Source organism: Lynx canadensis, chromosome A2 (assembly GCF_007474595.2).
Source record: "Lynx canadensis isolate LIC74 chromosome A2, mLynCan4.pri.v2, whole genome shotgun sequence".
Taxonomy (NCBI): domain Eukaryota; kingdom Metazoa; phylum Chordata; class Mammalia; order Carnivora; family Felidae; genus Lynx; species Lynx canadensis.
The window spans coordinates 153,197,083-153,213,376 of NC_044304.2; the positions used below are offsets into that span (position 1 = coordinate 153,197,083).

Below are 16,294 nucleotides of genomic sequence, written 5' to 3' on the forward strand. Positions count from 1 at the left end.
TTGCATTTTTTAAGGCTAGTGGAGTGTTGGGGGTGTGTGAGAGAGACCATGTTTAGCTCACAGAGTCTTAAATACTGTCTGGCCCTTGACAGGAAAAGTTTCCTGACTTTAAGCTATTTGTGCCTCTTGTTCAAATAGGGGTGACTTGCACCCTTATGGAAGCAGGGGTATAAACAGCAGGGGTATTACTGTTTGGTAATACAGTGATACTTGATTCTAGTTGCAGTGAGTTCTTTTTTCCCCTGCAGAGGGGGGATAGGAGGAATTGATGAGCCAAGCCATAGGGTCCCCAGTTTTAGAGGTGTCCACAGTAAGCCTGAATAGCAATCAACGAATCTAAATGTAAAAGCCTTCGGTGTTTTCTTTCCACACCATACCTAACCTACTAAAGTGATATGCACAGGTGTGATGTCCTGCATGAAAGCAGTTGCTTAACAAGGGGCAAATGGTGACATGATGTCAGAGAGCTTGCTGCACTTTCATTTTTTTAAATCTCATCATGGGAATCAAAGATTCTCCCATAAAGTAATGAAATTAGAATACAAATAGAATGGGAAAAAATAGTGTATTCCCAGCTTCTTCCTAATTATATACAAGACTCATACTCATTTAAGCATATTTTATAAATAAGCAACTTTCATCAAGATGGAGGCAATTTAAATGCTCGTTTTTGCCATGAAGTTGGTGACTGTTGTGAAAGGCTTAATGATACAACCCCAAGTTCATGCCTTAGCTACAAAATTTCAGTCCAACTTTTGCTATAAACCTCATGGGAGAATATCAAGTATATATGTGCTTTCTCTGAGAAACTTTACTTCCCCCTGCCCATCTCCCATAGACCTACCTTTCCCATCTTTGAAGTATATTTTTACAAAAGTTCTCTGTAGTCTCCCAAAAAAGACAGGAATATAAAATTAACCCACCTCATTCTCATGTGCCTTATTTTTCAGAAATACATAATCAGTTTCTTAATTACCAAGTAGCATACAGAAATTAAACCAGGTCTTTAAAACTGTGCCACAGCTCTTTGTAAACACAAAATGCATTTTTCTTCTCCGGTAGACATTGGTTTGCAGGTCTTCATTTAATTTGCTGGAATAAGAAGTGATTTAGTAGATCAATACATTTAATAAAAAGGCTTCTCCATTCATCCTCAGCTGTCAGACACTAGAAACTAGTAATAGATGATTTCTTAATAAACTTACAATGAATTAAGAGCCTCGCAATTACCTTTGTGTACCTGGTAATGGCAATGGTAGTTTTATAGTTGTTATTTTAGTGGAATACAGACATTATTCAGGGAAAATCACACCACACTATCGTCTTTGAAGAGTTTAGCAAAGGTTTGGAGTGACTAATTGGTTACTCTAGCTTCAGTGCTGTTCAAAGTTACATGCAAGCCAACTGGATACTCAGGCTTTTTACTCAACACCATTGTGTTAGTACACACTTGGATGTCATGTCTACTTCAAAGAATTTCCATGCTCCAAGGTCATTTCCTTTGGTCAAAAGGTGGTAGCTGAGAATACTTAAGAGATTTCTGCATCACTTACCTGTAGAGCTCGTCCTTTGGTCTCAATGGGGAGAGTAAAGGCAGAAATGGCACATACAATGCAGACTGATGAGAAAAGACACAGGGCCCCCAGGAAGGATGCGCTCATAAGAACCTGCAAGTCACAAGGAATGACTCCATTTATTGTGTCCCAGTCACTTGTCAGCTGATTTTTTTTATGTCAAAGGGGAAATCATCTCTCCACAGACATGAATGAATGTCTTTTGCAGCCATTCTATAAATTGTGCCTTCCTGACGCCTCAGGTGAGTTATTTATTTGGACCCAGCTCCTGCAGGCATTTTGTGTGATTCTGTGAGCGGGGACTGACATAAGCATGTACTGGCCAGGTCAGACCTCTCTGCACCCACTCCTCCGGCATCTCCAGAGCAAACCAGTACCTAGGGAAGGTAAAAAGATCTGGTTTTCCCACACTCTCATACCAGTTTAGTTTGCTCAACCTCTAGTTCATTTTATGCAGAACTCCCTCTGCCAAACATCCACTTGTCCCCTTCAGTTCTGACAGGATGAATTAGGGAAAAAGGTTTTGGAGATGTAATCTGTAGTGTCTGGAAAGATGACATGTCTATCTATGTTCATGATGTTTCATGTGTGACAAAACTGGTGTTCATTTTTCCACATTCAGAATGAATTTCTACCAATTTGTACACAACCTTTGGCTGAGATCATGCTGTGTTACTAGCTAGTAACATTACCATTTCCTACATCCATTAACCCAGGACTGCCTGAAGTTGCAAAACCTAACTGCTCTCCTAGCTAGGACCAGAGGCAACTGCATTTTGGGTTTGGGGGGGTTTTGTTTTGTTTTGTTTTGTTTTTAGCTTCCCTACAGAGAAACCGTGCCGGGCTTCCTAACAGGGCTCTAGCCACCTAGTAGATGTGAGTGGATAGTCTTCCAGTAAGTTCCTTTCTGCCTAAAGTCAATTTCTCTTGTTTGTAACCAAGAACCCTAATGCCTGATTATAAAAATAATTTGAGAATTCTGTTACAATGTGGATTTCCAGGCCCCCCTTTGATGTACTGTATCAAAAAGAAAGATCTATTCATCTCTACTTCTAAAATCCAGCCCAGAACAGGAACAAAGAGGGACATTACACAGTGATAAAAGGTTTACTCAATGAGGCAACAATTTTGAAGGTTTACGTACCAAAAAGCTTCAAAATATATTCAGTAAAAACTGAATGGAGATCTAGATAGATCCACATACAGTTGGAAACTTCAAGACTGTCCTCCCTCAACAATTGATAGAACTACTAGGCAGAAAATGGAGGCTATAGAAGAACTTCATGACACCATCAACCAACAGAGTCTAACTGACATTTACAGGACACCTTACCCAACAGCAGCAAAGTACATATTCTTTTCTGCCCCTGCAACATTCACCAAGATAGACCATGTTCTGCGGCATAAAAAGATTTAAAATCCTAGAATGTGTTCTGACTAAAAGGGTATCAAACTGAAATAACAGAAATATAACAGCAAAATCTCCACTCCTAATCCATGGGTCAAATCTCAAAAATAAAAACAACAAAGAATATTAAATGTGTGAGACACAACTAATAGGGACAAAAAATTAAAAAATAGGAATAAATAAGAAATCTGTAGGACGTATATGAAGAAAATTGTAACTAAAGAATATGTAAAATTGAGTAAATCTAGTTCTTAGAAAATTGTGAAAGTATACTTCTCAAAGTCATCTGTAATTCTAATGGATTCTCAATCCAAATTCCAGTGGGATTTTTTTTTTTTTAATCAATTTAGGGGAAAATATTGACCCTAAGATTTATTGGAAAGAATTAACATGCAAGGAAAATCTGGAAATTTCTGAGAACAAATGCAAGTGAGAGAATCTGAGGGAAGTCACCAGCCTAAGTGGTAATAACGTTCTAACCATGAGCAGTGTGATACTGGTGCCAAAATAGAATCCAGTATGGAAGCGGGGGTTTCCAACAATGGAGTCACGGTAAATCAACTGCGAATAGCCAGACAAAAGGATGATTAGTGGCCCCGGGAACAACTAGCTAGCCATTGTTTTGTTGATTTTTATTTTTTTATTTTTTTTTTCAACGTTTTTTATTTATTTTGGGGACAGAGAGAGACAGAGCATGAACGGGGGAGGGGCAGAGAGAGAGGGAGACACAGAATCGGAAACAGGCTCCAGGCTCCGAGCCATCAGCCCAGAGCCTGACGCGGGGCTCGAACTCACAGACCGCGAGATCGTGACCTGGCTGAAGTCGGACGCTCAACCGACTGCGCCACCCAGGCGCCCCTGTTTTGTTGATTTTTAAAGCTGAATTCTTACCTCAGGCCTTAAGCAGAAATAAATTGTGAAAAGATCAAAGAATTTAATGTTTTAGATGAAAACACTGAAAGCTGTTAAACTGGTAGTATATTGGAAATATTTTTAGAAATAATGCATGAATGATGAAGGCCAATAAACATGATACAAAACATTAACTCTAGAAGTGAAAATACTTGGTAAATTGACTACATAAAAATTTAAAATTTTGCAATATGTAGATATATGTGTAGATAGATGGAGAGTTTGTGTATGTGAGTTTATATATGAGCCTAGGTACATATATACTCACATAGATGTACATAGACAAGTTACAACATTTGATAACTGCTGGTAGCCCATCACCCCTTCCCTCCTATTCTTCCAATTTCCTTTTTTTTAATGAAACCAGGAAGACAATGACTATAAAACCTAACAAAAATAAAATACATACACACAAAACCCCAACTGCCCTCTCAAGTGTATTGATTCAAAAATTGTAAATAAGTACCAGTAAATAAAACCTAGTGGTTCACTAACAAAACACTGGCTAAGTGGACTCTCGCTGCTACCCCCTGCACCACAGTGTGGAAGTTCTCCCCACCCACTCCTGCTCCCTCCCTCATTTGCCCTGCCAGGTGTTCCCCAAGTCTCTTGCACATTGAATTCTCTGTTAGCATCAGCTTTCCCAAAGACTGAAACTATTTCAGTAAAATAGTTGGATACAAAATCAATATAAAAAATAAATTCAGGAGCACCTGGCTGGCTCAGAGAAGCATGTGACTCTTGATATTGGGGTCATGAGTTCAAACCCCATGTTGGGTATAGAGATTACTTAAATAATAAAAAATAAATGCATTTTCTATATTAAAACATTCAAAAAAATTTTTTTAACTTGTATCCTTTTTTGACAGAGTGCAAGTGGGGACAGGCAGAGAGAGAGGGAGACACAGAATTGGAAGCAGTCTCCAGGCTCTGAGCTGCCAACACAGCACCCGATGCAGGGCTCCAACCCACGAACTGTGAGATCATGACGTGAGATCATGACCTGAGCCGAGAGTAGGACGCTCAACCAACTAAGCCACCCAGGTGTGCCCCTCAAAAAATGTTTTGATGCCTACTACATGCCAGGTACTGGAGGAGCTAGAAATACAAAAGATAGTAAAACAAGCCCATATTGTCCTCACAGGGCTTAAAGTGTTGGAAGAGAGAGATTTTGAATAGCCTGGCAAAACAAATCAGCAATTATAATCTGATAATCTGAAGGAAAATTTCAAGGGGTCATAAAAGCTCACAGCAGAGAGACCAGACTTAATTTAAGGCATCAGGGAGGGCTTTTCTGAGCAGAGAATCCTAGATTACTGGAAGTGGAGACAGGGTGGAAAGGGAGAGGGTTTCCAGTCCATGGGAACAGCAAGTGAGAGAATCCCGGAAGGCGGTAACTGTGGTAATCAACTACAAACACCAGATTGCTTATAGCTAGGTAAATGGGTATGAGCACAAGGTTGGGAGCCTTAGTGGTGGAGTCTTGTAAACCAAGTTGAGGATCTGGGTCTTCGTCTAAGAGGAAGGGCAAGACAATAAAGGATTATAAACAAAAGAACACAGATCAACATGGATACAGGGAGGAGAGGAAGTTGAAGGAGAGTAAGAGCTTGCAGAATAGTCCGGATGCTCTCTTGGCAGCCCAGTGAGGTGAGGGTAGTTTGAACCAGAGTGGTGCAGGTGGTGAAAAAGGAGGGAAGGTGAATTATGCAGGATCTACTAGGAGGCTAAATCCACATGGTTGGGGATTGAATAGTTGGGGAGGGTGAAGGGAGTGAAGACCAGGTTGGAAAGTGACAACATTCACTGATGGGGACTGTGTAAGAGGAATGGGTTTGGGAAAGATATCCTGAGTATGATTTTGAGACGTTTGAGTGGAAATGCCCAGGAGGTGATTACATTCATGAATCCGGAGTTCAGAAGAAAGACCTAGTCCAGAGATACAAAGTTGGGATTCATGAGCAAATGACTGGTAACTAAAATCATAAAAATGGGTGAAATCACCTACACGGAGATAGATTATAAAAAGATGAGGGTCTAAAATTGAGCACCGAGAATCCTCAACAATAGAGAAAAAGCAGAGGAAGATCAATCACAAGTTGAGAAGGAACAGCTGGAGATGCAGGAGAAAACCCAAAGTGTGCCAGGTGATGGATGCCAAGGGAAGAGGTAGCCATCAGTGTTTACAGTGAGGGAGAAGTCAAGTGTGATGGGAGATTAAAACAAAGTTTGAATTTAGAGACATGGTCATCATCAGAGACACCATCAAGAATCATTTTGGTGAAGTAGGGATGGCTGCAGCAGGTTTGGGGGGCAAGGGAATGAGTGGGGAAAGGAAGTGAGGACAGTGTAGGAAAAGAACCCATTCAAGTAGTTTGGCTGGAAAGAGAAGGAAAGAAAGTCAATGGGGGTGAGTTTACCATTTGTAAGCTATGGAATCGTAAGTACATTAAATGTTGACTTGAGGGGCATCTGGATGGCTCAGTCGGTTAAGCATCCAACTTCAGCTCAGGTCATGATCCCATGGCATGTGAGTTTGGGCCCTGCATCAGGCTCTGTGCTGATAGCTCAGAGCCTGGAGCTTGCTTCAGATTTTGTCTCCCTCTCTCTCTGACCCTCCCTCGCTTGTGCTCTGTCTCTCAATTATAAATAAACATTTAAAAAAAATTTTTTAAATAAATGTTGACTGGAAGCATTCCATCTGGAGGGATAGACTAGAATCACAATACAGATGCGATTATAAATTTGAAAAACTCAAGAGGCTCGAATGAAAAACCATCTTGAATGCATTCAGTGAGCTGGCTGTTTGCAAATCAACAGCTTTTCCAAATACAAATAACTTAGAATGCAAGACTAGAATTTATAATGAAAGCAAATAATCTATTCACAATAACAATGAAAAGCCTTAAAATGCCTAAGAATAAATTTAACAAGATATGCAGGAGCTCTTTGAAGAAACACTAACGTGTCAGCAAGGAACAGCATAGAACAAACATTGAACAAATTGACACAAACTCTGCTCTTAGGAAGATAATACCAAGGGGGAAGAAAAGTCCATTTTTTCCTAAATTAATGGATACATTTAATGAATTAATCATTAAAATCTTAATAGGATTTGGACAGGCAAGGGAGTCACATTGTAATTAAATGATTCTGAGGCTTATCTGAGAAAAAAGAACAATTAGGTGGGGCCTAGGCAGCCAGTTTTGAAAATGTACTATAAATATTCAACTAATAAGAATATGACAATGACGAAACCAGACAGATTAATGGACTAAAATAGTTAGGCTAGAAATAGACCAAGAAATTGTGGAAATGTAAGTAAATAGACATTTCTAATCCAGGAGTAAAAAATAGGTTATTAAATCAAGTGTGTAGGGACCACTGGCCTTCCATCTAGGGAATCATAAAGCTGTTTGCTGCATTAGGCCTCCTACTGCCGTATCCCAGTGACCTGGGAGAGGACAAGTCAGGGATTTCTCGATCGGAACCAGGGATGCTTTTAAACACTTTTATATGCATGCTATACTTCAATAAAATGCTTATGAATCCTCTCCCCCAAAATGAGAAGTCCACAGAGTACGGGCAAGGAGATGTGTATTTTCACAATCCTAATCACAGAACACAGAAGTTGTAAAGAAAATACTGATAAATTTGTGAACTTACAGTTTCTGTACAAAGCAAGGAGAACATAAATAAGAATGAAAAACAAATGGAAAATTGGGACGAATATTTACAATATGCCAGAAAAATGGTTAAAATCCTTCATGTATGAAGGACTCACCAATCAAGGATTTAAAACTGAATTGGAAAATGGGAAGGACCCTGAATGGACAAGCTAAAAAAGATAAAATACCCAATTAAAATGCGCAAAGAACATTCAGTTTCATTACTCGTCAAAGAAATGCTAAATATAATAACAAAGATCATTTATTGCCAGTGAGACTAGCAAATATGACAAAGACTGACAAACCCAGTTGGCAAATCTGTGAAGCAGCAAGACCTTACTCACCAGTGCAACATTCCCAAGGAGAGTTTTAGCACAATGTGTCAAAATGGAAAATGAGCAGACCCCTTGACCTACTTACCATTCCAATTCCTAGGAATTTATCCTAAAGAGATAATCCCAAAGTTAGAAAAAAATGCAAGCACGAGGACGCTCATTACTGTTACTTATAATAGAAAAATATTCAATAGTCTAGACCTTTAACAATATAGAACCAATAAAGTAATTGGAAATTTACTTTTGGAATATGCATACAAGGGTCTATTTTTCAGCATCAACAGAGAGCTTGACTTTTATTCATATGAAAAAAATGTCTGCAATGTATTGTTGCATACAAAAAGCAGACTACAAAATGTATGTTGTTATCAACCTAAAAAGTTCCCATTCAAGATGGCAACATAGGAGGATCCTGAAAGCACCTCCTCTGTGGACAGACTGAATCTACAGCTAAATAGAAAACCATTTCCTCTGAAAGAAACACAAAAACTAGCCTAGCAACTCCTAAGCGTAAGGTAAACAAGAAAAAAATCCACATCAAAACAGTAGGAGAGGCTGAGACACAATCTTGCCATAAACCCCACCCCTGGTGCAGCCACCACAATCAGGAGGGAACTTAGAACTCCAAGCTTCTCCCTGAGGACCTAAGGGTTTGAATCCCGCATCTGGCACCCCAACTTTTAAGACCTGTGCCTGAGAGATGAGCCCCCACAACATCTAGCTTTGAAAGCCAATGAATGGGCTTGTATCCATGAGATCCACTCAGCCACATCAAACTGAGAAACAGTTCTTAAAGGGCTCACATGAACTCACCTGGCTACCTACCCCTACCCCCCCATCCCCTCTCTCCCTCCCCTACCAACTGCCACCCTCCCACAACCCCACCCAGGGTACAGAGGCAACACACTGAAACACATCCAGTCTTTTTGTGAAAGAGGCCTATTTTCTTCTCTTAAAGCATCACCCTGATAGGCAAGCATCTACTTGAACACACAACGAGGAATTTACTGAAATATTCTCCAAATATGGAGGCCAGCAGTTGCCAGCTTTACATCCTCCCTCGACCTTGCTCCAAATCTCTGGTATCTCCAAGGAAGGAGCTCGTGCACATGTCTGGTGCCCTAGTTTTTGTGGCTACTGCCCAGGAGACATCTGATCACCTGTCTCCGATGGCCAGCAGGGCTAAAGTTTATGGGTCCACAGGAATATAACAAGCAAACAGTTCCTGTACTGTAACCAGCTACACTACAGGACACAGCAGTGGAAAGCCAGCACACAGAAACTCTGTCTGTCTGGATTTCTGGAAAAGAGGCCAATTAGCTGATCTTCATAGCTGTAGCCTGTGGTCAGGTATCTAACTACATACACATTTAGGGGCCAAGTGTAATCCTCCCCAGACCCTTCAGAGGGTGAGTGCCATCTTCTCCCTCTGGCTCACTCCAGGTCACCAGCATCTCCCGGAAAGGAGCTTAAACATATGTCTGCCCCAGTTTTGGTGGCTGCCACCCAGGGGCACCCCTTGGTCATCTGGTTCTGGTGGCCAGCAGAACTTCTATTCATTGGTCCCATAAGACCACAACAGACAGAAACAGTTGCCAACTGGCTGCCTGCCCTCTGACCCCACCCAGAGCACAGCACAGGCACGGCCGACTGAAACATAGCAAACACACAACCGGGTCTTTCTGTAAAGAGGCCGATTCATTTATCTTCAAGGTGTGGCCTGAGGGGCAGACTTCCACATACATTTAGGGGCTGACTACACCACTCTCGAGAGAAGCAGTACCAGCTTCACACTTTCCCTCTGCCCCACCCCATAAAGTAGCAAAAAAAACAAAACAAAAAAAACCCTCCACTAATCTGTGAATGGATACTCAAAATAAAAAGATGTTAAGTGTGACATCAAAAACATAAAATGGGTAAGTAAAAAAATGGATGCCTACAAATGAGTTCAAACTTAAACTGTCATCAACTTAAAATAGACTGTTGTGTCTATACAAGGTCTTACATAAGCCTCGTGGTTACCACAAAGCAATAACCTAGAGTAGATACACAAAAGATTAAGAATCCAAGCAAACCTCTACAGAAAATGATTGAGTCACAAAGGGAAAGCAAGAGAAGAAGAAGAACAACAAAGCCAGAAAACAATGAACAAAATGGTAGTAAGTGCATACGTATCAATAATTACTTTAAATGTAGGACTAAATTCTTTAATCAGAAGGCACAGAGTGGCTGCATGGCTACAAAAACAAGACCCATCTCAATGTTGTGTATAAGAGACTTACTTCAGATGTAAAAACGCAAACAGACTCAAAGCGAAGGGATGCAAAATTATATTCCATGCAAATAGAAACAAAAAGAAAGCTGCGGTATCTATATTTTATCAGACAAAATAGCCTTTAAGAGAAAGACTGTGAAAGACAAAGAAAGGCAATACAAAATGATAATGGGATCAATTCAACAAAAATGACATAGCACTTATATTTATGTACCCAACAGAGAGGCACCTAAATATACACAGCAAATACTAACACACCAAAGGGAGAAATAAGTAGCAATAATACGAGACTTTAATACCACACTTTGATCGATGGATAGATTGTCCAACCAGAAAATCAATAAGGAAACATTGGTCTTAAATGACATGTTAGACCAGATGGACTCATCATATATACAGATTCCATCCAAAAGCAACAGAATACACCTTTTTCTCAAGGATACATGGAATGTTCTCCAGGATAGATAATAAATGTGTTAGACCACAAAATAAGTCTTAATAAATTTAAGAAGACTGAACTTCTATCAAGTACCCTTTGCCCCAGTAGTATGAAACTAGAAATTAATTACAAGAAGAAACTGGAAAATTCACAATTATGTTGAAATTGAACAACATGTTGCTGAACAGCCAAGGAGTCAAAGAAGAAATCAAAGGAGAAATAAAAAAATACTGTGAGATAAATGAAAATAGAAATGCAACATACTAAAACTTATGGATACATAAAAAGCCATTCTAAGAGGGAAGTTCATAGTGATAAAGCCTATTTCAGGAAATAAAGATCTCAACTAAAAAACCTAACTTTATACCACAAGGACCTAGAAAAAGAACAAATGAAGCCTAAAGTTAATAAAAGGTAGGAAATTGGGGCTCAGTCAGTTAAGTGTCTGACTTTGGCTCAGGTCATGATCTTGCAGTTCGTGAGTTCGAGCCCCATATTGGGCTCTGTGCTGAGCTCAGATCCTAGAACCTGCTTCAGGCTCTGTGTCCCTCTCTCTCCACTTCTCCCCACTCTCACTCTGTCTCTCTCTCTCTCTCTCTCAAAAATAAATACACATTAAAAAAAAATAGAATGTAGGAAATAACAATGATCAAAGTGGAAATAAATGGACACTAAAGAGACAATAGAAAAGATCAATAAAACTAAGAGCTATTTTGGTAAAAAAAAAAAAAAAAAAAAAAAAGACAATCCTTCAGCTAGACTCACCAAGAAGAGAGAGGACTCAAATCAGAAATGAAAGAGGAAATGTTACAACTAATGCCACAGAAATACAAAGGATCATAACAGACTATTATGAACAATTATATCAACAAATTGGACAACTTAGAAGAAATGGACAAATTCCCAGAAATATACCATCTACTAAGACTGAATCATGAAGAAATAGAAAATGTGGGTGTGCCTGGGTGGCTCAGTCAGTTAAGCACCTGACTCTTCATTTCAGCTGAGGTCATGATGTCATGGTTCATGAGCTCAAGCCTCATATTAGTCTCTGTGCTGACAACATGGAGCCTGCTTGGGATCCTCTCTCTGCCCCTCTCCTGCTCATGCTCTCTCTTTCTGAATATAAATAAATAAACCTTAAAAAAAAATAGAAAATCTGAACAGGTAAATTACTAGTAAGGAGATTAAATCAGTAATCAAAAAATTCCCAACAAACCCAAGTCCAAGACCATATGGCTACACTGGTGAATTCTGCAAACATTTAAAGAATCAATACCAATCCTTCTCAAGTTCCTTCAAAACATATAAGAGGGAACACTTCCAAACTCATTTTACAAGGCCAGCATTACCCTGATACCTAAGCCAAAATCTTTAATGTTAATTTATTTATTTTCAGAGAGAGAACACCTGGGTGAACAGGGGAGGGGCAGAGAAACAGGGAGAGACAGGATCCCAAGCAGGTGCCCCTAGACCACTATCTTAAATCATACACAAAAATCAACTCAACTCAACCTAACGCAAAATTCATCATGTCACCTCCCTGCTTAAAACCCTTCAATTATTTCCCACTACTCCTCAGAAAAAAATCCCAACTCCTCAATATGCCTGTCAGGCACTTTCTCTCCCTGCACATCTCTCCCCTTAACTCAGCACAGCTATTTCCTGTTCCTGGAACACCCCAGTCTCGGCCGCATCTCCAGGCCCTTGCACCACCAGGCATCCCACTTGAAATGCTATTTCTCTTTGTAAGTTGTCAACTTCTCATATTCCAGGTTTCAACTCCATTGTCACCTTCCCTGAGAGATTTTGCCTGCCACCCCTTCGATTATCAAATTACCTCCACAGCACTTATATCATCTGAAATTATCATAATTATTTCATATTTGTAAATTCCCAACTTGAAAGGAAGCCTCTCGAGAGCAAGAATCTTGCGGTGGGTGTTCTGCCAAGTGTTTAAACAGTAGGCTTTCCCTGGAAAAGTCCCACGGCTACCATATGCTAATTTCCATACTACACTACCACCAAGGGTAATTTCAAGGTCCACCGTGACCACAACCAGCTTGTAAAATTTCCTGAAAACTTAACAGTTCACTTTCACAAGCCAGGGCAGGCCAGCTCCAGCCCCACCACTGGAAACTTGTCTGACTTATTTACTGCTACAAATAAATAAAACTAGAACAATGCCAGGCACAGAGCCAAGTGTGTAGTAAGTGGTGATGGGGTGTTGAGTTGGAATAAAATAAGTCTCAATTCTGTCAGATATAGATGGTAGCTAGTTGAGTCCTTTTTTTTTTTGCCAGCTGCCAAACTGTTTCTAGAATTTGCAGACAATTATTTTGGAGTCAGCTTGTTGAGTGGGTCATTACAAGAGGTTCCTAAGTGAGGAGCAACAGGAGGAGGAAGAGGAGGAGGCAAGAGTGAGGGGAGTGAAAAGGGAAGGGGGAAAAGGAAGAATTAAGTGCAAGTAAAGCTTGTCTCCTGGTTGGTATTTTCCCGGTCGATGGCCGTGCTTCTCAGCAGGTGGTCCACAGACCAATCCCATCAGCTTTGCTCTGGGGACTTGTTACAACTACTGTAGTGGTCCCACAGACCAGCATCTATCTCTGGCCGGAATCTAGCAATCTTCTTGTTACCGAGTTACTCGTAATTCTGACACACACTGAAGTTTGAGAACCACGTCCAAGGGAAGGCTGACAGATTATGAGCTCATTAGAGTGACACGAAGACCTCACTGGAAGCAGCTCACCCCACCCCAAATGCAGGCACATATCCTAGGAGTGGATTCTAACTTCCCATTCCAGATCTGTTAAGAAAGCAAAACATTCCAATTGTATCATGATTGAAATACCGGACTTAAAAGTATTTTTGTGATTGAGAAACATTTGTTTGAATATTTGGCATTTTGGCCTTATTAGTGATCATTGTTACTATTAGGTAGCATTAATTATTTACTATGTGTCATAGTGCTTTCCATGTGTTAATCTCATTTGATGCTCAGAACAAATCTATGTGGTAGGTGCTATCATTGATCTTTATTTTACAAATGAGGGGGGCAGATATAGAGACAAGTGACTTAACTATAAAAAGCTGTGACCCTCTGGCTGCAGGACGCTAAGCAGACCAGAGCCTTATGGCCCCAGAAGACTCAGTCCCAGTAGGCAATCTTTCCTGGTCCACAAAACCACTAAAAGCCATGTGGTCTCTAGGGTAAATACCCACAAATACCCAGAAAACCTCTTTCAAGTGGTTGAAAAACAGACTCAATTTCTAATGAAGGCTTGGAAAATAAACTATACCTTGGCCTGATCATCCAGAAACAGGATTAATAATTTACTTCTGTGTTTCACCACTATGTTCTTTTCTGAAAATTGTGAAGTCGTCAGTATAACAGAACTTTGAAAATCACTAAACAAAAGCTGCCCTCATTTTTCCTTAAGATGAGTGGAAAAAGCACTCCCAAAATAGCTAAAAACACACAAACAATTTTATAGCAAATACATGAGAGACAGAATGCTCAGCCCGCAACAACCTCCTTTCTTTGAAAACTGCATTTCCCCCAGCTGTATTTGTAGGTAACCTTGACTCCTGGTCACAACTGATTTAGCTCAAGTATGAACACCTGACCAGACATGACTAGTGACAGTCCCTTTCTACGGATGCAGAGAGAGTGCATCAGTGTCTTCTGGTGGCTGGATCTAAGGGTCTACGTTTGAGATTCATGGGATGGCCTTGTACACAGGCAAGCATAGTACTGGTCTTCAGGGAGAGTGGGGTAAATCCTGAATGCTCAGAAAGGCAAAGGAGTGACTATGGGCCCAGACGGACATGAGGAGGAGAGGGCCTGAGTCCCTGTTACCACCGCTGCCTGGATCAGACTCTCCCAGGGCCTAGCCTCACTCCTGTCTTTTTGCTGCAGTCAGCTTCCATTTCTGTGGCCAAAAGAGAAGGACCAGTGCAGATGAGCCAGCTGTTTAGCCCTCTGAAGAAACATTACCATGTGTAGCACCATATCTGCCTATATCCTTCCTCAAACAAGGGTCCATCCATGATTCCAGGCCACCTTTGGATTTTTATCCCAGTCTGCACTAGGTTTGCCCTAGCACTAGACTTATGCTGCCCACAAATGCCTCCGGGCACGTCTATAGTCTGTTTTTCAGTTGTGCCCCAGAATAGGGTCAGGGCTCAAACCAACTGTCATTCAACTTCTCAAGCTCCTCGTATCCTCCATTTCTTTTCTATCTTCCCACAACAATGCCCCACAAAATTCAAACCCTGCATGAGATGAAATACAGTTTATTGACCAGCTACAAGCCTGGAAGCTTTTACTTAGCCTCTCTCCCTAACCCATATTCACCAAACAATGGGAAAACAGCAACTCAAGAAAAATCATTAAGTAAACAGAAATCCCTGATTAAACCCTTAACTTGAAAGGACGTGGAATGCATCTTTCCCCATCTACTTTAGACTTCTTCCCCCGCTCCCCCTACAAAAACTCCTGGACTGTACCTGGGATATAAATGGTGCCACCATTGCACCAATGCGACACAGGGAGCCGCTGGTCCCCATCCCCAAAGCGCGCATCGTTGTGGGATAGACCTGGAGAGAGGAGCATAAGAAGCATCAGTTAGCTTGGACTTTTTCCTTCCCAAGTCCCCTTCCCTTCCTCCCCTTGCCAAGCTTTGGTATATATCAAATACAAGACTTTTTTTTTCTTTTCTTTCTTTTTTTGGTTTTTGTTTTGTTTTGTTTTGAGAGAAAGCATGTGCTCATGAGCAAAGGAGAGGCAGAGAGAGAGGGAGAGAGAATCTTAAGGAGACTCCACACTCAGTATGGAACCCATCGTGGGGCTTGATCTCACAATGGTGAGATCATGACCTGAGCCAAAATTAGAGTTGGACACTTAACTGACTGAGCCACCCAGATGCCCCTCAAATACCAGATATTCTATACAGATATATAGGATATGAGATACAGGACATGTGTGTTCTCAGGCATACAACTTTGCATTCTTAAATATTGGAGAAACGATAAACACTTAGCAATTATCCTTTAAATGACCAAATTCCAAAATATGTTTGAATATTCCAAGTATAATTTCAAAAAGGTAAGCTTTGGAATCAAAAAGAAGGTTTCCATTTTAAAACTATAAATGTATAAAGTGGTTCTACTAATGGGGTGCTGGGGTGGCTCATTCGGTTAAATGTCCGACTTCACTCAGGTCATGATCTTGCGGTCTGTGAGTTTGAGCCCCACATCAGGCTCTGTGCTGACAGCTCAGAGCCTGGAGCCTGCTTCAGATTCTGTGTCTCCCTCTCTCTCTGCCCCTCTCCCACTCATGCTCTATCTCTCTGTCAAACATTAAAAAAAAATTGTTTTAATAAATAAATAAAAAAATAAAGTGGTTCTACTGAAGGGAAAGAAAATCCTCCCCAAATAATGATTCAGTGAAACCTTTAATACAGATACAGTGAAAAGACTTGACCAGTGTGCCAGGTACATGCTATACCATTCATCACATTCTTGTTGCAGAATTTTATGTCCTGGGGCCCCTGGCTGGCTCAATGAGTAGAGCACACAACTCTTAATCTCAGGGATCTGAGTTCAAGCCCCATGTTGGGCGTGGAACATACTTAAAAGAAAAAAAGACTCTTATGGCATAATCTACTTTTTTGATGCAACT

The 16,294-nt window shown here is 40.6% G+C and overlaps 1 protein-coding gene across 1 annotated transcript in view; it reads right to left on the bottom strand.

Annotated features, from left to right (window-relative positions):
- Positions 1-561: 561 nt before the first annotated feature.
- SVOPL (SVOP like) overlaps positions 562-16,294 on the bottom strand; it is a 67,608-nt gene continuing 51,875 nt past the window's right edge. Inside the window, exons 13-15 of the mRNA XM_032592460.1 lie at positions 15,121-15,210; positions 1,554-1,667; positions 562-1,092 (exon numbers count right to left, since the gene is read on the bottom strand). Of these exons, the coding sequence (XP_032448351.1) occupies positions 1,081-1,092; positions 1,554-1,667; positions 15,121-15,210 (216 nt within the window). The 3' untranslated portion in view covers positions 562-1,080. The remainder of the gene's footprint in view (positions 1,093-1,553; positions 1,668-15,120; positions 15,211-16,294) is intronic.